Below are 26,172 nucleotides of genomic sequence, written 5' to 3' on the forward strand. Positions count from 1 at the left end.
CTGAGTCTCCTCCTTGCCACCTCCTTGGAGCAGTTCTCTCAGAGTTACTTGAGATGCTGCCTCTTGGGCTTAAGTCCTAAAAATTTCCACAATAAAACATAACTCTCAACTTTTAGGTTGTGACTATTTTTTAAGTCAGCAGCTCTCACTCTAAGTGTCTAAGGGATGCCCAAATTGGGGTTCTGTATCTGTTTGTGTTTTACCATCAACATAAGATGGATAATTTCTCCTTTTTAAATTTCATCTTGCATTTTAAGGCAACCATTGTCCAAATTTCAGGATAAGAGCTATGAAGCCAAAGTCAAATCCCCATAATAATTTATTGTGCAGGATGACCTATGACGCTTGAAAATGTAACTCACATTAAAGGGGACAGAGAGTAAATGTCCAGTGAGCAGAGCGGGGACTGTCTGTCCAGGGCTCACAGCAAACAGGAATGGCTGGGAGTCATGGGCAGGCTTGGCAGGCGCAGAGGGCCAGGTACGCGGAGAGTGACGAACAACTGAGCCTGAGCTGCTGCAGCCACGTGCAGCGGTCCCCTAGAATGCAGACCAAGGTGTGTGCCTTCTCCCTACAGACTGCAGGGAGGCACTCTCGATTCCTGAACAGGAAGTGCCTGGATAAAAAGAGAAGGGGTAAAATGGAGAGATCAACCAGCAGGTCAATATTAAAGGGGAGAAAGACTAAAGAAGGTAGCATTTTGAATGTAAGAAGCATCTCTAAAGAAAACTTCCTAAGAGATTTTCATGGCTTTACCACACTGTGCAAAAACAGACACAGGGACGAGACGAAGGAATGATGATACCCACAGACACCGGGGCCAAAGAAAGGGACGGGTCTGAGGCTGGATTTAGACAAGCTGGCTTATAAGCAACCACTGCTCAGGGAGAACCAGACCTGGGAGATGTGCACAGACTTCCCGACCACAATTCTCAGAGCCCACCAAAATATAAATATAAATATATATATATATATATATATATATATATATATTTGCAGATTTTCTTCACCAATAAATTTTCATAAAAAAAAAAAAGAAAGAAATTTTCATTAAAAAAAAAAAAAACTTGTCAAGTAGGGCACTGTGCTAGGCCCTGGAAGTAGAAACAATGAACTAGATGAGCACAAACCTTCATTTTTCATAACTAGCAGCCCCAACAGGGACAGGAAATCCACGCAGTCCTACACCCTGTATGTGACAATCCCAACGTCAGAAGGATTAAGTAAAACCATCAGACTCACAATGGAATGAAATTGGTGTCTTCCATCATTTACTTACGGATAAACATTTGTGTAGGGTTTACAACAGTATGGCTGGCATTATGATTTAACACAAGAGAAAGTAGGTCTCCTAAGTAATACTTAGCATAATTTCATCTATTAATATATAGTGATATATGTTCTATAATAACAAATTATCCATTTAATGATCCTATAGGCTACACTGTGATCCACATGGATATTACAGATATTTTGACTTTATATATTTACTTAGGGTTTCTTAGCAGGAATTCAATGAGGTGTGAATATTTCCTGTGGTTATTATGCTTCGTTTGTGTGGTGGACAGAGCTGTCTTGCCTTTGTCAGCTGTGAGTGACTTTCTGATGTGTTTCCTGGGGTGACTTTCTCCTGGTGCCACATCCCTGGGGACATCCAGCCCCCCTGATCCCATAGATCATCTCAGATCCTTGAATTGATTGAGGTGGCTTCCCTGGTGGCTCAGTGGTAAAGAATCCACCTGTCAACGCAGAAGACACAAGTTCAATCCCTGGGTTGGAAAGATCCCCTGGAGAAGGTAACAGCAACCCACTCCAGTATTCTTGCCTGGGAAATCCCACGGACAGAGGAGCCTGGTGGGTATAGTCCATGGGGTCTCAAAGAGTCGGACACAAGTTAGCAATTGACCAACAAGAAGAGGGAAGGGGAGGGGAGGAGCGGGGCTTCAGTGTCAGAGCAAGGCCGTCCCAGGCCCATCAGTGAGCGCTTTCCTGTGCGCCGTGGCGTCAGCCGCCTCGCCAGGGTAGCTGAAACAGCGAGCAATAGCTGACATACGCAGACATGTTCCTTTGTTTATCTCAGAAGAATGTATCAGTTGAGAAAAAGCATGAACAAGACCAAAAAGACTAGTTTGATATCAGAAAATAAAGTTGTCAAGAAAGCAGCCAGCATGGTGACGAATGGGAAATCGACCCCCCACTCCCCACAAAGCGACCTTTCTCCCAGATGACTGTCCATCTGTGGCCTCTCATGAAGATGCCCTGCAGGTATGAGCAGTGACGCTACAGCCTTGGCCACCAACAGCAGCCAGCCTTGGAATCCAGATGCACCATCTGGAACTGTCCTCAAGTTCAGGGACACAGTGACCTATTGTGGGCTTCCCCCTCCCCAAGAGCAGAAGACGATGATGAATTCTTCCCAAAAGACGGTCTTCATAAATGGTTAGGACTTCTATGCAGAAGCACTTCCTCTCAAATCAGTAACTACTTCTAATTCTTCCTTACAGTATAACCAAAAGAGCAATAAGGCTAATCGGCACTCTTGGCAAAAATTAAAGACGGTTTACCTACTGTTATTATGTATGCCTCTCCCTTCCCGGACATATTTCAGAATATAATATTCCCTATTTAGACAGAACTTTTAAATTTTATTCATTTTTTACAATTTTATTCACTGGCTGTACTGGGTCCTCATTGCTTCTCAGGCTTTTCTCTAGCTTCGGCGAGCGGGAGCTACTCTCTAGTCGCAGTGCACAGGCTTCTCACTGTGGTGGCTTCTCCTGTTGCAGAGCATAGACTCCAGGGCGTGCAGGCTTCATAGTTGTGGCTCCCAGGCTCTAGAGCACAGGCCAAGAAGTTGTGGGCTCAGTAGCTCCGAGGCATGTAGAATCTTCCCAGATCAGGGATTGAAACTGTGTCTTCTACATTGGGAGGTGAATTCTTTACCACTGAGCCACCAGGGAAGCCCTCGACATTTATTTTACATTGAGGTAAAACTGATATAACATCATGTAAGTTTCATGTGTACAGCATTATATTTCTATTTTTGTATTCACTGCAGTCTCAGCACCAAAAATTCAGTTTTCATCGATCACCATATAGTTGGTCCTCTTTAGTCATCTTGGCCATTCCCCTCTGTGGCCCTGCTCTATTCTCTGAGTCTACATGTTTGTTTTGGTTTAGTTTCGTGTATTCATTTATTCTTGATCTTTTTGTGTGTTTGCTTTTATATTCCACACCTAAGTGGAATCATGTGGTATTTGTCTTTCTCCATCTGACTTATTTCACTTAGTATAATACCCTTACGGTCCACCGAAGTTACAAATGGCAAGACTTCATCTTTTTTATGGCTGAGTAATATTCTATTGTGTATATATACTGCATGTTTTATTTCTTCATTTGTTGATGGGCACTTAGGTTGTTCCATATCTTAGCTATTGTAAATAATGCTTTGTTGAACATGAGGGTGCATATATTTTTTCAAATTAGAATTTTCATATTCTTCAGATAAATACTCAGAAGTGGGATAGGTGGATCCTAGAGTAGTTCAATTTTTAATTGTTTGAGGAATCTCTACATTGAATTTTTTATTCCAAGCATCTTTCATAAATAATATTTCATCATTTTTCCTGATAGCCTTCCTAAATATCAATCATAACTTTATTACATGACTATGATGATTCAATAAATCATTAAGATTTGATGAGTCCGTAGCATGCTATGAAGATAAATGTCATCTCCAGCCACAAATAAGGCTCAGGCCACAGAAATTCTTCAATAAATATTTATCATGTGCCTACCAAGTGCCAGGCAGAATGCATACAGCTTGCCCCATATCCTAAGCCAAGAGCACTGGACCTTTCAATTAAATCAACCCTCTGCTTTGTAATAGAATGTCACCTCACCCAAGGACACTTCACCAGAAATAAGCTTCTGCCAGCACAGCATTGTACTAGCCCTTCAATGATGCTTCTTTTTTGAGCACTTATTTTGCATATGAGGCTTATGAGAAAAAGTACAACTATTCCATCTGCCAAGGACCAAAGAAGAAGAGATGGGGAAATGTGAAACACAAGTGTATTCCCTACCACTTGACCCTCACTCACTCCCTAATTCCAACTCTAGTAGTCTCAGTACTTTTTTTATGTATCCATGTTTTTATCTATTCTTTCAACAAAAACCAAAAAAGAAAAACGGCAGAATCACACTTTGCCTTGAAAATATTTAAACAATATTGAGGTAAATCATAGAATTTTCTTACCAAACACAGACACCAGAAAAGAAAGAGGGGGACTTCCCTGGTGGTCCAGTAGCTAAGGCTCCCAATGCAGGGGGATGGGTTCAATCCCTGGTCAGGGAAGTAGATCCTGAATACCACAACTAAGTTTGAATGCTGCAACTAAGACCCGGTGCAGCCAAATAAATATTTTTTAAAAGAGAGAGAGAGATAGAGAGAAGTAGCAAATTGTTCATGGGTACAGTCTCTGGCCATTTGGAAGTTTCATGAACAAAATATGCAAGGTGAAGACAATATTACTTAAAAACTCAGCCATTTCCCACCAAACTGCTCAAAACTAACTTTTTCTGGTCTTCTTGTCTATTTTCTCTGCATATTTTCCCCCAAAACTCCCACAAATGCAATCTTCTTCCCAACATTATTTTGCTCCGTTTAATCATTCCAGATATTTCTCAGTTCTTTCTCCCCAAGTTCTCACTCAGCTGACTTGTGAATCAATTATCTACTATTTTCACGGATGTAAAACACAGGCTGTAGTTAAGACAAGCAATTTCTAAGCTTTAGAGACAATATAGGATTTCTTGGACTATCTAGTGAGTGAGACCCAACATTTCACATCAGTTTTTTGTTCACCCTATTGGAAGATTTTTTAGAGACAGGTGGTTCAGTGGTTAAGAATTAGCCTGTCAATGCAGAAGACACAGGAGACCTGGGTTCAATCCCTGGGTCAGGAAGATCCCCTGGAGGAGGGCATGACAACCCACTCCAGTATTCTTGCTGAGAAATCCCATAACAGAGGAGCCTGGCAGACTGAAATCCATGGGTTGCAAAGAGTCTGACATGGCTCAGTGACTGAGCATGCATGCATAATCTTTAAGAAGGGATCCTGAATATTTACATGATAATTGGCCATCAGGATTAATCATTTTTTATCTTGTCATTTTTAATAAAATTAAGTTGGGGATTATTTTTACTTTCCAATGCAAACTTACCCACTCAGCTTTTGGTTTCTCTTTCTTCTACCTAGAGCACCTTGGCACCCTTTTGTTAGATAGCATTCATTTACGTTTCTTTTAAAACAAAGCACTTGAGAAACAAACATGGCAAGCCCTGTCTGTGGGCTGGGGAATTTATAATTGCATTTTCATCATTATCCCCATTAGAACTGAACATTTTCCTGCATTCACAACTCCACTGGAGCTTCAGAAAGGAGAAAGCTTGTCTAGACAAATAGGTCCCTGCTGCTAGAAAATTAAGCTGCCGAAACTTAAGCACATTAAAATATTTCAGCATACCACAATCTGCATAACTTCCCCCCCACCAAAAAAATGGCAACTCTCGCAAGAGGGAGCAGCACTGGTGCTCTCGGATTCTGCCTTTTGGGACCTCAGTTGGACAATAAAGCCACAGGAGCACCTGGCTGGGAGGGATTCACTGGGAGAAATTAACTTCTTACCCTGAGATGTGTAAACGCAAAGTGACACTCTGCTGGAGGTCTCTGCTGTGTCCTTTCCATTCTAATCTCCCTTGTTTCCCATAGTTTATTAGTTCATGGCAAGAATCTCATCTCTGACTGAAATTCCAGCCCAAGCATATCTCCTTTTTTTCAAAGATTCTTTTTTAAATGTGGACCATTTTTTTACATCCAATGAATTAATTTGTCACAACACTGCCTCCAGCCCACGACTGTGGTTTTTTGGCCACAAGGCACGTGGGACCTCAGTCCCCTGACCAGGGATCAAACCTGCACCCGCTGCATTGGAGGACCGCTTCCCAACCACCAGACCACCAGGGAAGGCTCACATCTACTTTGTGATGTCATTTGAGGTGGAAAAAACAATTCCACTTGCTAGTCTGTACATTGAGAAATGGTCACAAACCGATGGGCGGCTTTGTGGTGTCTGAATGCCCTTAGTGTTCTAATTTTGAAAACAGTTTATAAAAATAAGATTTCATAGGTTGCCTAAACTTTGAAACGATATCGTTTTCAACCTAAGAACACTGTGTGAGCTATTAAAAGGATTTTTTTTGCTTTTTTTGAAAGTAGTACGGAAAATGAAACAGGGTCTTCTAATATCAGATGGAACAACGGTTTAGCACCATTTAGTTTAACCGCAGTTTGTTGGAATGCTTACTGTGGGGGAACAAGACACTTGATACTCTCCTTGACTGATGGTTAGAAAATGCTGGTTGTGATTTATATATAAGTATGTGTGTGTGCATTAACAGTCATCATCCACAAATGAGATCACACTGCCCTTTGCACTCCCTTTGTGATAGAGTGGGATACCATTTGCTTGATTGCCAGATGAATGCCCTTCCAACCATTTTCAGGTGTCTCTGCTGCTGCTGCTAAGTCACTTCAGCCATGTCGACTCTGTGACCCCATAGACGGCAGCCACCAGGCTCCCCCGTCCCTGGGATTCTCCAGGCAAGAACACTGGAGTGGGCTGTCATTTCCTTCTCCAATGCATGAAAGTGAAAAGTGAAAGGGAAGTCGCTCAGTCGTGTCCAACTCCTAGTGACCCCATGGACTGCAGCCCACCAGGGTCCTCCATCCATGGGATTTTCCAGGCAAGAGTACTGGAGTGGGGTGCCATTCTCTAGTAATCCCCAAAGGCTTCCTCTGCATGCTCACATATATGGACAAAAGTGGTCCACTCTGCATCCCTCCAGATTGGCCCCAAGCCTTGTACCCCACCTGCCTCTGTCCCCTGCCTGTGAAGTCACTGGGGAAGCCACGCCAGCACCATCATTCACAGTAAGAGCATCAACCTCCAGCTAGTGGTGCTTATCTAGAGAAACCAGCACTTCAGTGCTCAAAGAACTTGTTTGGATGCTGGAGAGACCTGGACAGCATGGCCATCATCTGGCTGTGGCCATACACACTGTGGTTCCTCACTGGGACACAGAAACATCTGTTTCTTTTGGACTCCCTTCAAAAATAAAATAAAATTAAAAAAAAAAAAACAATTTTCATACCAAGTCATGAAAAATAACTTCATCGAACATGGGTGTACCTATGACTGATTCTTGTTGATGTATGACAGAAAACCACAAAATTCTATAAAGCAATTATCTTTCAATTAAAAAATAAAAAAAAATAATAACACCATCATATTCTGACCCTCAATCTTAGCCTAATATGGTCTTAAGGGATGAAAAAAATAAAGCAAAGCAGAAAGCATACTTTTTTGTCCTGTCACCTATTTTTTGCTTCCAAGTGTCCTCAGTCAATCGTGTTTGACTCTTCTGTGACTCCAGGGACTGTAGCCCACCAGGCTCCTCTGTCCATGGGATTCTCCAGCCAAGAATACTGGAGTGGGTTACCACTTCCCACTCCGGGGGATCTTCCCGACCCAGGGATTGAACCCGCATCTCTTGCACCTCCTGCATTGGCAGGGGGATTCTTGACCCCTGCGCACCTGGGAAGATTCCGCAGCTAGGTCATAAAAGGCACTTATTTTAGTTTTCACCTTGCTCTCTTGGATGGGTGGTTTGGGGGAAATCTGGCTGCCCTGTCAGGACAAGGAAACTCAAGCAGCCCTGTAGAGAGGCCCCAGAGAGGAAACCGAGTCCTCCCGCCAACGCATGCTGTGCATACTAAGTCAGCTTCAGTCAGGTTTGACTCTTTGCAAACCCATGGACTGTAACCCACCAGGCTCCTCTGTCCATGGAATTTTCCAGGCAAGAATATACTCAAGTGGGTTGCCATTTCCTTCTCTAGGGGATTTTCTGGACCCAGGGATCAAACCCACATCCCTTATGTCTCCTGCACTGGCAGACAAGTTTTTTACCACTAGCACCACGTGGGAAATGACAACCAAGGGTTTATAAAATGACATAAACTCCGTTGATAAAGTAGTGGCAGGTTTTGAGAAGATTGACTCCAATTTTAAAGTTCTGAGGTGAAGTTTTACCAATGCTGTCCAACAGCACTGCATGCCACAGAGAAATCATTTGTGAAAGGAAAGTCAATCAACCTGGCAAACTTCACTGTGCTCTTAGCCTAAGAAATTGCCATAGCCACTCTTAACCCTCAGCAACCACCATCCTGACCGGTCAGCAGCCACCAGCGGCGAGGCAAGACCTTCCTCCAGCAAAAGTCTATGACTCTCTGAAGTCTCAGAAAATGGCTAGTAACTTTTAGCAATAAAATTTTTTACTTAAGGTATATATTATACAGTTAATAAACTATAGGATAATTTAAATAATATACTATAGTATAGTATAAACATAACTTTTATATGTACTGGGAAACCAAAAATTCATGTGACTTATTTCATTGTGATCATTGCTTTCCCATGGTGGTCTGGAGCCAAACCTGCAATATTTTAGAAGTATGCCTGTTAAATTCTTCCAATCAAGAGCATGGAATATTTGTCCATTTATTTGTGTCATCTTCGTTTCCTTTTGTTAATATCTTACAGTTTTCAAAATACAGGTCTTTCATCTTCTTGGTTTAATTTATTCCTAGGTGTTGTATTCTTTTGTTGCAATCGTAAATGAGATTCTATTTAAATTTCTCTTTCTGATAGGTCATTATTAGTATATATAAATGCAACAGATTTTTGTATATTGATTCTGTATCCTGCAACTTTACTGAATTTTTTTATTAGTTCTAACAGTTTTTTACTGAGTCTTCAGGGTTTATATTGGTGGAAAAGTAATAGTAATTGTGGTTGGTGCAAAAGTAACTGCAGTTGGTACAAAAGTAATTGAGGTTCAAAAGTAATCGTGGTTGACTTTTGCACTAACCTCAATTACTTTGGCACTGATCTAATGTTATAAATGGATGTTAAATTTATCACATGTTTTTTCTGCATCTATTGAGATGATCATAAGATTTTTATTCTTTATTTTGCTATGTGGTGTATCAAACTGACTGATCTGCAAATGCTGAATCATCCCTGCACTCCTAGAATAGATCCCATTTGATCACAGTATACGATCCTTTCAATGTATTGCTGAATTTGGTTTGCTGATATTCTGTTGAGGAATTTTGCATCTATGTTCATCAGGGATATTGGCCTGTAATTTTCTTTTCCTGTGGCTTCCTTATCTGGTTTTGGTATCAGGGTAATGCTGGCCTTGTAAAATGAGTTTGGAGGAGTTCCCTTCTCTGCTATTTTGGAGTAAACTTCAGAATAATCGGTACCAATTATTTTTTGAATATTTGGTGCAATTCACCAGTGAAGCCACTGGCCCTGGCTATTGGAATGTCTTGCTTGTTGGAATGTTTTTGATTACTAACTCAATCTCCTTATTAGTAATCAGTCTTCATATTTTCTATTTCATCATGATTCAGTCTTTGTAGATTCTACATTTCTAGAAACTTATATATTTATTCTAGGTTATCCAACTTGTTGGTATATAATTATTCATATATGGGACAGGGAAGCCTGGTGTGCTGCAGTCCATGGGGTCAGAAAGAGTCAGACATGATTTAGCAACTGAACAACAATAATTATTCATGCAGTCTCTTCTGATCTTTTGCATTTCTATGTTGTCCATTAGTACATAAATGGGTAAACAAATTTTGGTCTAGCCATACATACTCTATGAAATGTAATAAAAAGCAGTACATGCAATTATGTGGGTAAATCTCAAAATAATTACACATAGTGAAAGAAGCCAGACAAAAAGAGCACATATTTTATCATTATATTTAAAAGTGTAGACAATGCAAACTAAATTATGGTGACAAAAAGTAGATCAGTGTACAACACCATAATGTAAGCTGTGGACTTTGCATGATTATCGGGTGTCACTGTAACACACAAACACTCTGTGGGAGTGTGGATAGTGGGGGAGGCTGTGCATGGGAGGGGGGCAGGGATAAGTGGGAAATCTTTGTCCCTGCCCCCCAAATTTGCTGTGAACCTAAAACTGTTTTACAGATATGAAGGCTTAATTTAAAATTTTCAAATAGATCGGTGGTTGCCTGGGGATGGAAGAAGCACCTAGGAAAGGAGATGGGGAGATTTTAAAGTGACATATGGAAATGATTGAAGGTGATAGGTATATTCATTATCTTGCTTGCAATGATGGTTTCAGGAACACACATGTCAACTGTACACTTTAAATATGAGTAGCTGGGATGTCCCTGGAGGCTCAGTGGTTAAGACCCCATGCTTCCACTGCAGGCGGCATGGGTTCAATCCCTGGTCAGGGAACTAGTATCCCTGTCTGGTGTGGCCAAAATAAATAAATAAATAAATTTTTAAATAATAATAAAGTTAGGGCTTCTCTGGTGGCTCAACAGTAAAGTATTTGCTTGTCAATGTAAGAGACGTGGGTTCGACCCCTGGTCCAGGAAGATCCCACATTCCACTGAGCAACTAAGTCCGTGTACCACACAACTGCTGAGCCCATGAGCCACAACAAGAGAAACCAGCTCAATGAGAAACCCATGCACTGCAACCAGAGAGGAGCCAGCACTCAAGACGACTAGAGAAAAGTCCACATAGCAACAGAGACCCAGCACAGCCAATAAATAAATAAATAATTTAAAAAACAATAATAAAATGTAAAATATGAGTAATTTATTGCCTATCAATTATTCCTCAATAAAACTATTTTCAATTAGGTTTACATGCATTTTTAATAAGGTAGGCAGCTAAACAATTTGGAGAGTTGTTTATTCTATATCTAAAGGCCATATTAAATGCTATCAGAAATATATAATCCAAAATATTCAGCCAAAAATCACAATAGAGGTATAATTAAATTATATCAAAACAGTCAAGAGAAGGCAATCACTTGCAAACAGCTCATGCAGGCTTAGTAAAGAAAAGAGAGGAAACTGCCTGTCGGAAAAGTCTCTTTTTGAGGACTGGATTAACCATCCTCTCCTTATGCTGGAGGCGTCCCACCGACTTCAAAGAAGTCTTTAGATCAGAGGAAAAATAGCGCTGGGCTAAATAATTGTAGTGAGTTGAGGCTTTTGTAAAGAGATCCTCTTCTGAGCTGCAGCCGTGATGACATTTATCACACCATCAATGATCAGAGGGTTTTGGGGCGGGACGCGGAAGCTACTGAAGTGTTCTTAGGCTTCAAAGGGGAGGAAAAAAATGCCTTTAAATCTAAGCAGAATTTTTAACGTTCTGGGAGAGTGATGTGGTTCCTTGCTGGAGGAGTGACTGTGACAAATAAACTCTGGGCGAGGCTGGCTTTGCTGGCTACCCGGCAGCTTCTGGGAAAAATAACCAGTGATAGAGAAACCCGCCATAATGCAATAGATTAATATGGACACTAGCACAGCCTGTGCAGCGGGGCTCCCACCAGTGGGCACACAGGGTTGCACCCGCCGTAAAGAAACAAGCAGCTGCAGTGAGGTGGCCCAGGTAACTCACATGTGTGGGACAGCTTCTCAGCCAGGGAAATAATCAGCCCCCACACAGTATGTTCAGAAACTGAATAGGGATCAAGTTTTCAGGATGAGGGAGCCATAGGGTCTAAACTGTTGCTGGCAAAAAATAATAATAATAATAATTAGTGGATAGACTTATGGCATTTGGTGAAGCAGCAGGTGTAACAGAAATATCTACTTTCCTCATGCTTCACAATTAAAATGATCAGTCAAAGCTGAAATCCGTTCTTACAAACTGAGATTGCAACGTGATTAAGTGTTCCTGTGAAAATATCAATTCCAAGACCTGATGAGCATTAGAATTAAGGAAAGATGTAGTCCTGGAGAGCACACCAAAAACAAGACTTGAATTCTCAAGACCTCTAATACAGGGCTGACTGTGTTAAGTGAGTTAATAAATATTTGAACAGGGACCTCCCTGGCGGTCCAGTGGCTAAAACCCCATGTTCCCAATGCAGGGGGCCCAGGTTTGACCCTTGGTCAGGGAACTAGAACCTACATGCCACAACTAAAGGCCCATTGAAAGTGAAAAGTGTTTTTCTCTCAGTCGTGTCCAACACCTTGTGATCCCATGGACTCCAAAGGATTCCCCAGGCAAGAATACTGGAGTGGGTTGCCATTCCCTTCTCCAGGGGATCTTCCCAACCCAGAGATCAAACCTGGGTCTCCTGCATTGCAGGCAGATTTTTTTACCATCTGAGCCATCAGAGTCCCAAAAGACCTAGTGTAACCAAATAAATATTTTAAAAAATAAATATTTGAGCAACACAGAGAAGGAAGAGATGAACAGGACTTTGTGTTGAATAGGGGGGCGTGTTGTTACACAAGGAACCATTGGGGTGACATAAAAAACGTGCAGACTCTCAATGTCGTATGCACAGAAGGTGCTCAAAATAACAGCTTTTATTTCACACGTCATTAAACAAGTATGAGAAGGAAACGGCAGCCCACTCCAGTATTCTGGTCTGGAGAATCCATGGACAGAGGAGCCTGGCAGACTACAGACCACGGGGCCACAAAGCATGGGACACGGCTGAGCGACTTTCACTTTCAGATAATGGCAGTGCTAATTGGCAGCGAGAGGTGAGGGCGCCACAGGGCTAAGCTGAATTAACTTGTTGGTTAACTAGAGTCTGAAAAGTAAGTAGGTGGAGGTCTCTGTCTCTGGACCTCAGGGTTGGGCTCCACCCCAGCTCCGACTGTGCTGTGGACAAGGGGGCAATGGGGGAGGGGGCTCACCCACTCAAGGTGGGTCCCAAGGTTTTCATGGAGTGGGTAGCTGTTCCCTTCTCCAGGGGACCCTCCTAGCCCACTGCTGCTATCTGAAGCCACTGACAGAGGGCCAGCAGGACCCCACCCCGACCCCCATCAGAAAAGCAGTGGGACTGGGAAACACATTCAGATCACCGCTGTGTGATCACAGGCTTCTCTTGCAGAGAACTCGGAGTCTCTCCAGAATAACTTCCACAGAAGCAAAGCATTCACTCTGTACCGGCAACAGCATCAAGACATGCCAGACTCTGCAGACACCATCACATAATCAACTTAAAAACATTCACAGAGTACACAGTATATGCAGATTATGAGTATTGGGAGGAAGGTTGCCAACAAAAACACAAAGCGCCTCGTGAAATCTGAATTCCGGACACATTTTTTAGTATTAGCAGTTTCTGTGTGTAAAGAGAGAAACTGAGATAAATTAAAATGTTTAAGAGTTTATCTGAGGGCTTCCCTGGTGGATCAGGGGTAAACAATCTGCCTGCCAATGCAGGAGACACAGGACTGATACCTGATCCAGGAAGATTTCACACGCAGAGAAGCAAATAAGCCCAGGAGCCACAACCACTGAACCTGTGCTCTCGGGCCCGGGAGCCGCAGCTACTGAACCCGTGTGCCCCACGGCCTGTCTTCCGCAGCAAGAGAACCCACTGCAATGAGAGGCCTGTGCACTGCAACTAGGGAAAAGTCCACGCAGCAACAAAGACCCAGCATAGCCAAAGAATTAACACATTTTAAGAGTTTAGCTGAACAAAAATCAGTTCCAATCAAGCAGCGCCAGATGGGAAGGGGTTAGGAGGGGTCCACCCACAGGAGCTGGGGAAAGACTTAAACGGGGCAGAGAAGCAGCGGAAGCAGAGGAGGAATCTGATGGGTGATAGCTGAAAGCTGGTTGGTTGTTCGCGGTGCGCACGCGTTGATTCGGCGTTGATTCTGTAAACCGGAGGCGTTTACAGGCCACATTTCAGTTGGCTCACACAGACCACTGAGGCATCAGAGCCACCTCTGGACAGGGGCCTCCTTGTTTAATAAAGACAGGGGCAAGGGCCAGAGCAGCTCTCCTGAGCAGAGTTCCAGGCAGGAGAATAAAACTGGGGAGGACAGTTAGGGACGTGCTGTGGAATGTCTTTGATGATGGGCAGCCAACTCTTTACACAACCAAAAGTAAGGGGGGCGTAATTCAAGAGCTGGCTGTGTGACTTATTGTGGGGGAAGGACCTTTGTTAGACAAAACACCTAGAAAGGATGTGTTGGTTCTGGAAAGGGAAACCTCAGCATCAGGCCAGAATAGACAAAGACAGACAGTGAGAAAGCTGCCGTGCTCAGTAATAAAAGTGGGAAGAAATGCCATATTCTGTCTGCAAAGGAGACATGAGGGAAGTTTTGAAAACAGCACATGGCAGGAGGGCACAGGACAGGGAGGAAATCTTGTCCAGGACGAAATTCTCTATAGGAGCTAAAGCATATGGAGGAAGGGACTTCCCTGGTGGCCCAGTGGCTAAGACTCCACGCTCCCAATGAAGGGGGGACTGGGTTCAACCTCTGGTCAGGGAACTAGATCCCACATGCAGCAACTAAGACCAATTCCAGCCAAATAAACAAATGTGTGTATTTTTTAAAACAATAAAAAGAATATGAAACAAGCCCAAGCTTCCAACCTACTACCGGCAGCTACGTGTCTGCCTCTCCCTCACATCTCCCAAGTCTAGAACCGCTCTCTCTCAGATACATGTCTGAGAGGCAAGGAACAGTGCATGTGTGACCCATGAAGCTCGCATGGCCAGGGCAGAGAGCAAGCCTGGGCAGGACGCCACCAGGAAAGGAAGGAGGGATCCCAGACAGGACATCCAAGTGAAGGACGAACGTGTAAACTGGCTTACCTGGGAAGCCATGCAAATTTCTAAGACAGGAATACATTAACGCAATTTCACTTACATCTCAAAAACCAGGAATCCCACCTAACACCCTGCTGTTGTTCAGTCTGACTCTGCAACCCCAGGGACTGCAGCACACCAGGTTTCCCGGTCCTTCACTATCTCCCGGAATTTGCTCAGGCTCATATCCATCGAGTCTGTGATGCCATCCAACCATCTCAACCTCTGTTGCCCTCTTCTCCTCCTGCCCTCAATCTTTCCCAACATCATTGTGGCCCCACATATATAAGCAACCTTTATATCCAACTCCTGATAGTTTGGGAAAGAATGATGGCATGCATAGATCACCCAGTGTCCATACTATCCTCCTTCTTCCTGTTCATAACTAATTTTTTTTTCTATTTCCAAAATAACTTTATTTTTCCTGTCAACTAAAAATTGGTACTTGCCAAGAGTATTTGCTAGTGACGAACAACAAGGATATTTGCCATCTGCCTATGCTGCCGTAGCTGCTGATTTTTGACACTTCCTGAAGGGAATTCAGGATGAAGAGTGAGGCACTCTGTGCTCCAGGGAAACTGGCAGGACATGTCTTTAGATAGTTAGATATTTTCAGGAACTGATTTCCTGATCCCAATCCTTGAATCTTCTGATATCCAGTTCAGTTCAGTTCAGTTGCTCAGTCATGTTCCCATGGACTGCAGGATGCCAGGCCTCCCTGTCCATCACCAACTCCCGGAGTTTACTCAAACTCATGTCCATTGAGTTGGTGATGCCATCCAACCATCTCATCCTCTGTCGTCACCTTCTCCTCCCATCTTCAATCTTTCAATAGCATCAGGGTCTTTTCAAATGAGTCACTTCTTTGCATCAGGTGGCCAAATATTGGAGTTTCAGCTTTAGCATCAGTCCTTCCAATTAATATTCAGAACTGATTTCCTTTAGGATGGACTGGTTGGATCTCCCTGCCATCCAAGGGACTCTCAAGAATCTTCTCCAACACCACAGTTCAAAAGCTTCAATTCTTTGGTGCTCAGCTTTCTTCACAGTCCAGCTCTCATACCCACACATGAGCATCTTAGCAGCATCACCTATGCTTATGTAACCTCAGGACAGATGGGCCCACTCACACTGATTCCCTATTCTCTCATTACCATCTCGGGCAAGATGTATTTGGGGATGTCAGTTTCACCATTCTGTCCATGTGTTCCCAGCAGTGTTAAGTGCGAAATACCGCTCTGCTTCTACTCCATCACCTCCATGTGTTTGAAAGTAGGGGTGTGTGTGTGTGCACCCACTTGTGTCTGACTCTGTGGGACTCCATGGACTATAGTCTACCAGGCTCCTCTGTCTATGGGGTTCTCCATAGGCAAGAATACTAACATGGGTTGCCATGTCCTCCTCCAGGGCATCTTCCCTACCCAGGGATTGAACCCCCGTCTCTTGCATCTCCTGCATTGGCAGGTGGATTCTTTACCACTGTGCCACCACCAGGGAAGCCCCTAAATACATGTGCTTCTATGCAAATACTCTGATGAGCTCAAATGTGTATGTGATTATTCCATTTCCTATAGTGGGTGAACTTATTCCACAATCTATGAAAGGCCAATGAAATGCTTCTTGCAACTGCTTAAAATATTCCTCAGCTGAAGGTCCAATCTTTTCCCCAAAACTAATTACAAATTAAAAATGACAGTGTAAGAGTCACATGGCGTCTTGTTATTTTCAGAATGACGCCTTCAGAACGACATGATTTCACCCGTCACCTGGACTGTTCTAGACTGCTCCTTGACTACAATAGTTGACACTTCAGAAAGTTTCCTCCTGATGGGAAACTGCACTCAGAACAGAGCGTCACCAGTGGAGGCTGTCTGATGAGTCATCGAAACATTAGAGAACAGTCAGGATTCATATGTTTGTCTAAATGGTTATATAACACTCATTGCTAGAGAGACACTGGCAATTAGTTTTTGCAATTTTTGTGCTGGTTCTCTTTTCCCGTCTCCTGAAAAGGTAACCAAAAAGGGCTCAATGATTTGACCTTATCCCTGGAGTATGTCCATGATCTTCTGGCTTTCTTTGGAGTGTTTGGGAAAGCAGCAAACCTAACCTGCAACCAAGTGTTTCCATTTGAAAAGGATGTGATCATGCCAAAGCAACCTGCCTGGTTCCCAGGTCAGTGAGCCTGCAGCCTCCCTGAGGTTGCGGACCATCTTCCAACCTGCCATTGCCTGCCTCTTTCACTGTTCGTGCTGCTGTCTCTGGCAAACATTCATCCTGACCCTAACAGCCATTCCCAATTGAACGCATCTAACTGGTCAATTCCTCTTTGAGTTTTCACAAGAATTCCTATTTCTATTTCAAAAACCCAAAGCAGCAAACTCTTTAGCAGTAGTGCTTTTTAAACTACTGTTTCTATTTCAGTGCCTTTATCAACAGATACATGCATGAGCTAGGAGTTTACTCATGTTCATTTTATAAATGGTCTTTTATTAACTCCACAGTTAGCAAGCTCAGATGAGCACACACATGTACTAGGGCCTTTTAATTTAAAACAAAAACACTATCTACCCCTAACTTCACAGAATCTATAGTCTAAAAGTGTTTATTTACCCAAGTCAAACAGATTTCTTAGTGACACATCTTTCTTGCAAGCTGTCAGAATCTCTAAGGCATGCCGCTGCTGCTGCTAAGTCACTTCAGTCGTGTCCGACTCTGTGTGACCCCACAGACGGCAGCCCACCAGGCTCCCCCGTCCCTGGGATTCTCCAAGCAAGAACACTGGAGTGGGTTGCCATTTCCTTCTCCAATGCATGAAAGTGAAAAGTGAAAGTGAAGTCGCTCAGTCGTGTCCGACTCTTAGCGACCCCATGGACTGCAGCCTACCAGGCTCCTCCGTCTAAGGCATGCATCCACTTTCTATAAGGGCTTCCTAGGTGGCTCAGTGGTAAAGAATCCACCAGCAATGCAGGAGAGAGGGGTTTGATTCCTGGGTTGGGAAGATCCCCTGGAGGAGGAAATGGCAATCCACTCCAGTATTCTTGCCTGCAAAAACCCCATGGACAGAGGAGCCTGACAGGCCGCAGGCTATAGGGTTGCAAACAGTTGACCACGACTGAGCACACATGCATAGGCACCACTGAATAAATCATTTCCTTGTTACTCCTGGGTAATTTACCTCTTCATCTCTGCTCTTTGCTATTTTCTTGCCTTTACTCATACTTGTTTATCTGAGAAGCACAAAGTAGGTAAAAATTAAATATTTTCACTTTACATAATAATTGAAGTTTAGGAGAAAGATTGAAACTACAGCCAAAAATCTAAGTCAAATACAAATAAAGTTTTAATATTACCAACTGATTTTTTTCCATCCTATCTGTGAGCCTTTGTTGCTAATCATAAAAATTGCTTGTCCAAGGACAAATGAAAATAGAATGCATTTCAGGCAGAACATTTGTCAGAATGAATGGTAAATGGCACGGTGACACTGAAGACTCATTCTTGGGTATCACGTGTGCCTGTGCTTCCTGGTCCCAGAACACAGCACGAGCCTCCTCACAAATCAGGCAGCTCAGAGTCCGTGGTGAGGGCCGTGTGCACATGTGCGTGCGTGTGTGTGTGTGTGCGCGCGCGCGCATGCATGTGCAGTCGTTCCGGCGTGTCTGACACTTTGTGACCCCATAGACTGTAGCCTGCTGGGCTCCTCTGTCCATGGGATTTTCTAGGCAAGAATACTGGAGTGAGTTAGACTATTACAAAATAATGTCGACTCTGATCATTTGTCAAAGTAAACTGAAGTCAGAGGAGAAGAAAATGTTCTTGGCCAGGCAATGCTGATGAGGTGGCAAGCAGCACAATGATAGCAAATAATAACCCATCAGAGAGAAATTCTTAAGCCCTCCGTGCCAGGAATCTTCGAAAGGAACACAGAGGCAACCAAGAAATCAAAGTAGTCCTGGGACTTCCCTGGCGGTCCAGTGGTTAAGACTTCGCCTTTCAATGCAGGAGGTGAAGGTTTGATCCCTGGCCAGGGAGTGAAGGGGCTTCCCTGGTGGCTCAGTGATAAAGAATCTGCGTGCAACGCTGGAGATCCTGGTTCAATCCCTGGGTCAGGAAGATCCCCTGCAGAAGGGAATGGCTACCCACTTCAGTTTTCTTGCCTGGAGAATCCCATGGACAGAAGAGCCTGCTGGGCTACCTAGTCCGTGGGGTGGCAAAGAGCAGACAAGACTGAGCAACTACAGTGACTTTTTTCATGGAGTTAAGAGCCCACATGCCTCACGAACAAAAAACGTAAAACAAGTAATATTGTAACAAATTCAATAAAGACTTAAAAATGGTCCATCTAAAAAAAAAAAAAACTTAAAAAAAAAAGAAATCAGAGTAGTCTTTATAGCATCATGTCTTCTCTGTCTCTTGCTGACTAACTGAGCCCTACCCATGCTAACCAAGAGACCAAGGAGGATGCGGTGGCAAGTGTTGGGAGCGAGGTCAGATGGGAGAGGCCCTCCAGGGAGGCTGGAGGTGTGCATACTGAGAAAACAAACAAAAAAAAGGGGTACAATTCCATTAGAAACAATCTCATTTAGGACAGTGTAGCAATTTTTAAGATAAACAATTTTCCTAAACATTCCTAGTTACTTGTCTCTGGCTCTTGGTGGAGTTCCCAGCCTTTCTGCTCATTTTATCTTCTCAGTGCAAATGAGAAGCTGGAAAGGGTCAATATTCACACCAGTTGGGTGTTTAAAATAAGGCAAGTGAAAAGTGAAAGTGTTACTCACTCAGACTCTTTTGTGAGCCCATGGACTGCAGCCCACCAGGCTCCTCTGTCCATGGGATTTCCCAGGGGAGAATACTGAAACCCAGATGTTACTTAATCCTGAAAGCACTCCCATGATGGAGGGACAGATGACTCTATGTCCCTTTTTCAGGCGAGGAATCTGAGACCCAGAGCATAGAAGTTACCTGTTGAACCTCAAAACTGGCAAACACGCCAAGCCTCCTACCCTGAGCCTCCATGCTCCTTCCTCTAAGGGGCCAGCCTCCCTGCTCTCTGCCCCCATGGCTCCACCTGCAGAGGCCCCTTGGTGCCTCCTTAGCCAACTTCACTGTGCCGTGAATTACTAGTTTCCCTGGGCTTCCATGTGGCACAAAATACCATCAGAACACAAGGTCTTTGTTTCAGTCCTGCTGGGTTCTCTCACTGTGACTGGGAAAACAACAGCTGGTTCCTCCTCACTCTTGCCAAGATCCCTCATTGATCCCTGAACCAGTTTAAGCAATCAGATGCCTAAGAGCAACATTGTTACCTCCAGCTCCAACTCCTACAATTCTGGGTGAAAAACAAAGAATTCATCATTGGGCAGTAACAGCAGGAATGAGAAAGCTGATCAGCTTGTCCGCGGGGTGTTTCACTGTCTGTGTCTCATTTATTTGGGCTAATTGGCGGTCAAACCCCATGCCAGAAGCAGAAATGCATGCGTGGCCTCAGGCTAACTGTCTCACACCTCTGGCAGTGAGGAAAACTCACCACCAGAGCTGCCTGAGGTTGTCTAATTCCTTTTTTTTTTTTTTTTCCATTTCGAGGGCAACTGAGATGCACCGTGGCAGACACGGGCCAATCACTGACGCTCTTCTGTCCTGTGCAGAACCTGAAGCGGGTGGCAGAGACCTGGATGGACGAGTTCGCCGAGTACATTTACCAGCGGCGCCCAGAGTACCGGCACCTGTCCACCGGGGACCTCTCGGCGCAGAAGGAGCTCCGCAGACAGCTCAAGTGCAAGGACTTCAAGTGGTTCATGGCAGCCGTGGCCTGGGACGTGCCCAAGTACTACCCTCCGGTGGAGCCCCCGCCTGCGGCCTGGGGTGAGGTGAGGCGCCCGGCTCTCCAGCCCCCCGTGAAAAACAAAGAATTTATCACCCCCCCTCGCCGTCCCCAGCGGGGGTGGGATGGGGGCTGCTGAAGCCCTCTGCTCCCCTGCCCAGCAGTCAGTAAAGGTCGGCTGAAACCATCTCTGATAAGCGTCTGTTCAGCCTCTTTAGGAGCTGCTGGGGAAGGGCAGTGAGCTCACCCCTGGTGCCCTTGGCCACTGTTGACTCTGAAAATTGATTTTTTTTAGCACACCTGGAAAATATTTTGATTTGAGATTTGTGAAACTGCCATAAGAGCTGGCAGAGAATGAAAATGTCTCTGGTGCTGCTGTGTACATAAACGTGCCAAGATGTCCACGATAAAATCCCTCCCTCCTCCTCACACAGCCTGATTGCTATTTGTCAGAGCAAGGATAAGGTGTCCAGGGGCTTGGCAGCTTTCCTAACCAGGTATGCCAGGCAGAATCACAAGGACAGACTTTTCCAGAATACCCAGCACAGAGGCATGTGTGGAACCTCATTGGTTCCTTAGTGGCGGTTTGGTTGTTCAGTCGTGTCCAACTTCTTGCGACCGTCTAGACTGTAGCCTGCCAGGCTCCTCTGTCCATGGGATTTCCCAGGCAAGAATACTAGAGTGGGTTGTCATTTCCTTCTCCAGGGGGTCTTCCTGACTAAGGCATTGAACCAGCCTCTCTTGTGTCTCCCACATTGCCAGGTGGGTTCTTTACCAGCTGAGTCACCAGGGAAGCCCCATTGGCTCCTTAAATAAGGACTAAGCGTCCCACCTCCGAGTGCTGCTTTTTAATTTTATTTCGTGATCTAAAATGGAAACAGCTGGAAAGCCTCTGTTGGCAAATCCAAAGCATGTACCTTTGGGCATGTAAAGGACTCTTGTGATAGGTTCAGTTCCATTCAGCCCTGTTTGTTCCCTTAGGAAAGAGCATGCTAGAGCAGGGATTCAAATGGAATGGTGTGGATTTAGCCGTGGTCTCATCTGCTCATGGCAGGGGACTGGGCAGGATGTTCTCGCCATTCCAAGGCTCTGGGCTTTCGGAAGCCAGGTGTGGACTGTCTCGCCTCATGGAGGAGCCTTCCCATCGTTGTCCTTGGCTTTGTGGTGTGGGGAGAACGTGTCTCTGCCTGCTTAGCGTCTGTGACTTAGCAGAGCTCTGAAAACAGGGGAGGCCTGCATGTGGCAAGGAGGGGTGGGGAGGAGGGGAGGTGGGGGAGTGTCCTGGGGTGAGTCCAGGCTCCCTGGGGAAACTCCTTCAGGGAGTCACCTGTGTGCTGCTTGTTTTGCTGAGAGGCCCGAAGATATGTCGTTCCCTATAGACCTGGGATACCACCGGCAAGAAGGATGGCGCTAAGGCCAGCACCACACGCTCCATCTCCTAACGTTTTTTTCTACATCATGTAGTCCCGACCATGGATGCTTAAGTCAGTGAGTGCTTCGGTCTTTAATCCAGTGCATCTTGGGGCTTTGCAGTTCAGATGGTAAAGAATCTGCCTGCAATGTGGGAGACCCAGGTTTTATCCTGGGGTTGGAAAGATCCTTTGGAGAAAGGAATGGCAACCCAGTATTCTTGCCTGGAGAATTCTATGGACAGAGGAGCCTAGTGGACTATAGTCCATGGGGTCACAAAGAGTCAGACATAACTGAGTGACTAACACTTTCACTTTCTTTCCAGTACATCTTAAATATTTCATTAATGCATCCCTGGGATATTAATAATATTATGCTGCTAGTATTCTTTTTGTTATCTACCAGGGGCTTAATTTACAGCCACAGAAATTTAAGGTACAATCCAGAGAGAGCAATGTCTAACCCATTGTAAGACATAAGAATTTGTTACCCAATAAGTAGGTAAGTTTCTTCCTCGAGTTTTTTTTTTTGGTTGAGGTTATGTCTGTCATCTTTCTATAATGATCTAAAAATGGTCATGCCTTAGTGACTAAGAACATCCTCTAAGACCTCACAGTATCGCTGTGTTCATTCACACCTGGGTTAAAATCTCATCCATCTTCTCCCTCTGTGGAGTCATAATTTTTTATTCCTTCCCGTTACTACCTAAACTGCGACTGATCACATTTTCCCACATTGCCTGACTAAATAATAACTTGCATTTATAAAGCACCTTGGGGGGAAAAAAAGCATCTTGCTTGGAAACAGATTTGAAATTTCCCTGAGGTTGTAGAAAAGATACAACTTTGCCAGAATAATCAAATGAGAACCATCTTACAACCAGGTAGGCGATGCCAGTTTCTGTATCTATTACTCTTTGTCTTGGGGTGGGTTTTTTTGAGTTATTTTAATTTTATCTTTAATGGGAGGTTAATTGCTTTACAGTATTGAGTTAGTTTCTGCCATACATCAACATGAATCAGCCATAGGTATACACATGTCCCCTCCCTCAAGAACCTCCCTCCCACCCCTCTAGGTTGTCACAGAGCATCAGCTTTGAGCTCCCTGCATCACACAGCAAATTCCCACTGATTATCTAGCGTATCTGTTAGTCTCAACTGTCTCATATTGCTGCATGGTTTGCCTGGGCCCTAGAGACATTTGAGATCATCATTCTTGGTCTATACAATCAGACATGGAGAATGTCAGATTTTTTTTTTTAATATAATGGCAAATTTCTTTCCCCAAAGCTTTAGAACAGCAAACCAAGAAAGGTCATGTTTAGGTTTAGGAAAAGTAGAAGGTGGCAAAGTAGTTCTAGGACCAGTTACATTTAGTGACATTTATTCAGTGAAGGGGTGACATACAGCAAGGATGAAGAGTCAGGATGGGAGGAAGGCAGAGGGAAGGGAAACCAACAAATGACAGGGTGTGGGTGTAAACCACACTGGAAAACACCCACTTCCCAAGCAGAGGGGAGTAAGAGTCATGCCTGGACATTTAATGCAGGGGGCGAGGCCACGGTCGGCCAAGAAGTTTGTTTGGGTTTTTCAATAACGTGGAAAACCCAATATTTGCAACGTAGCTTAATTGAAATGAAGTGATGAAAAGGAAAGACCATTGTCTAGCTCTATATTCATAATAGCAACCTGGTATTAATGGTAGGTAAAAATTCTAAATGTGCAGAACATATCTGTGGACCCATTTCATCTCTGAAAGAAATTCAAAGTTTTCACTCATGTTTTTCTTTTCCCTCTAAGTGGGGTGCTTTTGTTTATTACTTTATTTTGGAATGATTTTAAATGTACAGAATATTTGCCAAAGAAGGTACAGAAGGCTGACGTACATCTTTCATCCGCTCCTAATGTTAGCATCATATGTTTGTGACGTTAACCACGGCACATTTAAACCCAGTAATTAGTACTGGTGGGCTTCCCAGGAGGCACCAGTGTTTAAGCATTACCTGCCAAAGCTGGAGATGTTCAGAGACGTAGGTTCCATCCCTGAGTTGGGAAGATCCCCTGGAGGAGGGCATGGCAACCTACTCCAGTGTTCTTGCCTGGAGAATCCCATGACAGAGGAGCCGGGCAGAGCTGCAGTCCATGCCGCCACAGAGAGTCAGACGCGACTGAAGCGACTTAGCACAGAGCACAGAGTACACAATTAGTATCAGTACAAATGAATCTCAACTACAGACTTTATTCAGATTTCACCAGTTTTACTTTTCACCAATGTCCCTTTTCTGTTGCAGGGCCCAATCCAGTATATGAAAAGGCTATTTTATTCCCTATAAACTTGAATTTTCAGCATGGGCCACACTCCTACATAAATGTAATAGGTCACTTGCTGTTTTGATAAGAAAGTGAAAAGGGAAACACACACTGTGTGTGTGTGTGTGTGTGTGTGTGTTTAAGCAGTGGTAGCAAGGAACCACAAAGCTCCAGCAACAAAAACACAGCATCCTTGGTGGGCGCCCTATGGCAGGAAGCAGGTAGCTTGCTGTCTTACTCACTTGTACTTGGAACGGCTTCCACTTGCTCGTCCGTGCCAACACAACTCCAGGTAAACAGTGAAGTGCCAAGGCAGTTTCAGGCTCTGGTCGTTGGAATCCAGCTCGGAAAGGATGTGTGCATTACAGACCATACACAACAGACCCCGCCAGTTGTCACGTGTGTCTCCAAGCTCATCCGTCCACTCCCACTCTCCTTCCTGAGGCTCATTCGCCACTGAGATGGGAGATCAGGCCACTGCCTCACTCAGGACCTTCCAACAGCTCTCTCGGGGTCAAAGTCCTCACTGTACCTGAATGACCTGGCCCCTGTTGTGCCCCTCCAACCTCAGCCCTCCCTGGTGGCCCCCAGCTTCCTTTCTCCAGGACCTCAGTGCTGCTCCCCGTCAGGCTGGGCACAAGCCCACCTTAGGGCCCTGTCACCTGCTGTTCCCCCACCTTAGACCCCAAGGTGCTTCCCTCACTTCCTTCAGGCACTTCCTCAAAAGCACTGTCTTCTCAGGGGCCCTCCCCAACTGTCCCCCCTGTCATGATGCAGCAATGCACATGGGGTTGCTCACCTCATCTGCTCCTAACCCCCTGCCCTGCTCTTTCCTTCTCATCAGCATCCCTCGCTATGCAGCAAGCTCTGCCGTCTACTTATTTCTTGTGTTTCTTGTCTATCTAGAGAGCCAGTTCCAGAGCAAAGGGATTCTGTTGATTTGTTAAGTTATACTGCCTTTCAGCAGCTAGAAGCAGGATTTGGCATATTTTGTTGTTCAGTCACTAAGTCATGTCTGACTCTTTGCGACCCCATGGACTGCAGCACACCAGGCCTCCCTGTCCTTCACTATCTCCCAGAGCTTGCTCAAACTCATGTCCATTGAGTCCGTGATGCCATCCAACCATTTCTTCCTCTGTTGTCCCCTTCTCCTCCCGCCTTCAATCTTTCCCAGCATCAGGGTCTTTTCCAATGAGTCGGCTCTTTGCATCAGGTGGCCAAAGTACTGGGGCTTCAGCTTCAGTCCTTCCAATGAATATTCAGGTTGATTTCCTCTAGGATTGACTGCCTTGATCTCCTTGCAGTCCAAGGGACTCTCAAGAGTCTTCTCCAGCACCAGAGTTCACATATAGTATATGCTCAGTAAATGCTTACTAAGTGAATAAACAACAAAGGAATGGAGGATCCTGACACCTTGTCACCTCTGCATGCACGGCTGTTTGCAGGCCCCCACAGGAAGCCAGGCTGTGACCCACCTCACCACATGGGAAGGGTCTCCACACCACCCCCTGGCCAGTCTGCAGAGTCTGCCTCTCTGGGAAGCCTGCCCGGGAAGAAATGGTATGAGTGATGAATCTCAGGTGACTGATTCCAATGGACTGACAGGTCCACATTCCAAACCATAGTCCAACAAGATATGAAACCTTCTCTTCTGACATCCTAAGGAGAAGAAAAACCTCCAAAAGCAAGAATCCTCTGTATGAACAATTTCCAAATTCCCCCTGCCAGCTTCCTACTCCAAAGGCAAGAAGAGATTAAAGTCACCTCTGATGGAGGCATCATTCTGCCCTCCAGTCACCAGGGTAGTGGGTGGAGTGAGGAGGCGACACGCCCTGAGAAAATAAATGGGATTCTGAGTCATGTAGTAAGTT

General features: G+C 44.6%; 1 protein-coding gene and 1 long non-coding RNA gene across 2 annotated transcripts in view; one reads left to right on the top strand and one right to left on the bottom strand.

Annotated features, from left to right (window-relative positions):
- GALNTL6 (polypeptide N-acetylgalactosaminyltransferase like 6) overlaps positions 1–26,172 on the top strand; it is a 1,496,936-nt gene that overhangs the window by 1,403,663 nt on the left and 67,101 nt on the right. The window contains exon 9 of the mRNA XM_055577661.1: positions 20,407–20,628. Within this exon, the coding sequence (XP_055433636.1) occupies positions 20,407–20,628 (222 nt within the window). The remainder of the gene's footprint in view (positions 1–20,406; positions 20,629–26,172) is intronic.
- Positions 318–24,638, bottom strand: LOC129649807 (uncharacterized). The gene is made up of 3 exons (XR_008713297.1): positions 24,544–24,638; positions 23,995–24,168; positions 318–616 (listed from the first exon to the last, which is right to left on the bottom strand). It is a non-coding gene; the product is annotated as an uncharacterized LOC129649807 (long non-coding RNA).

Source organism: Bubalus kerabau, chromosome 4 (assembly GCF_029407905.1).
Source record: "Bubalus kerabau isolate K-KA32 ecotype Philippines breed swamp buffalo chromosome 4, PCC_UOA_SB_1v2, whole genome shotgun sequence".
Classification (NCBI taxonomy): Eukaryota; Metazoa; Chordata; class Mammalia; order Artiodactyla; family Bovidae; genus Bubalus; species Bubalus kerabau.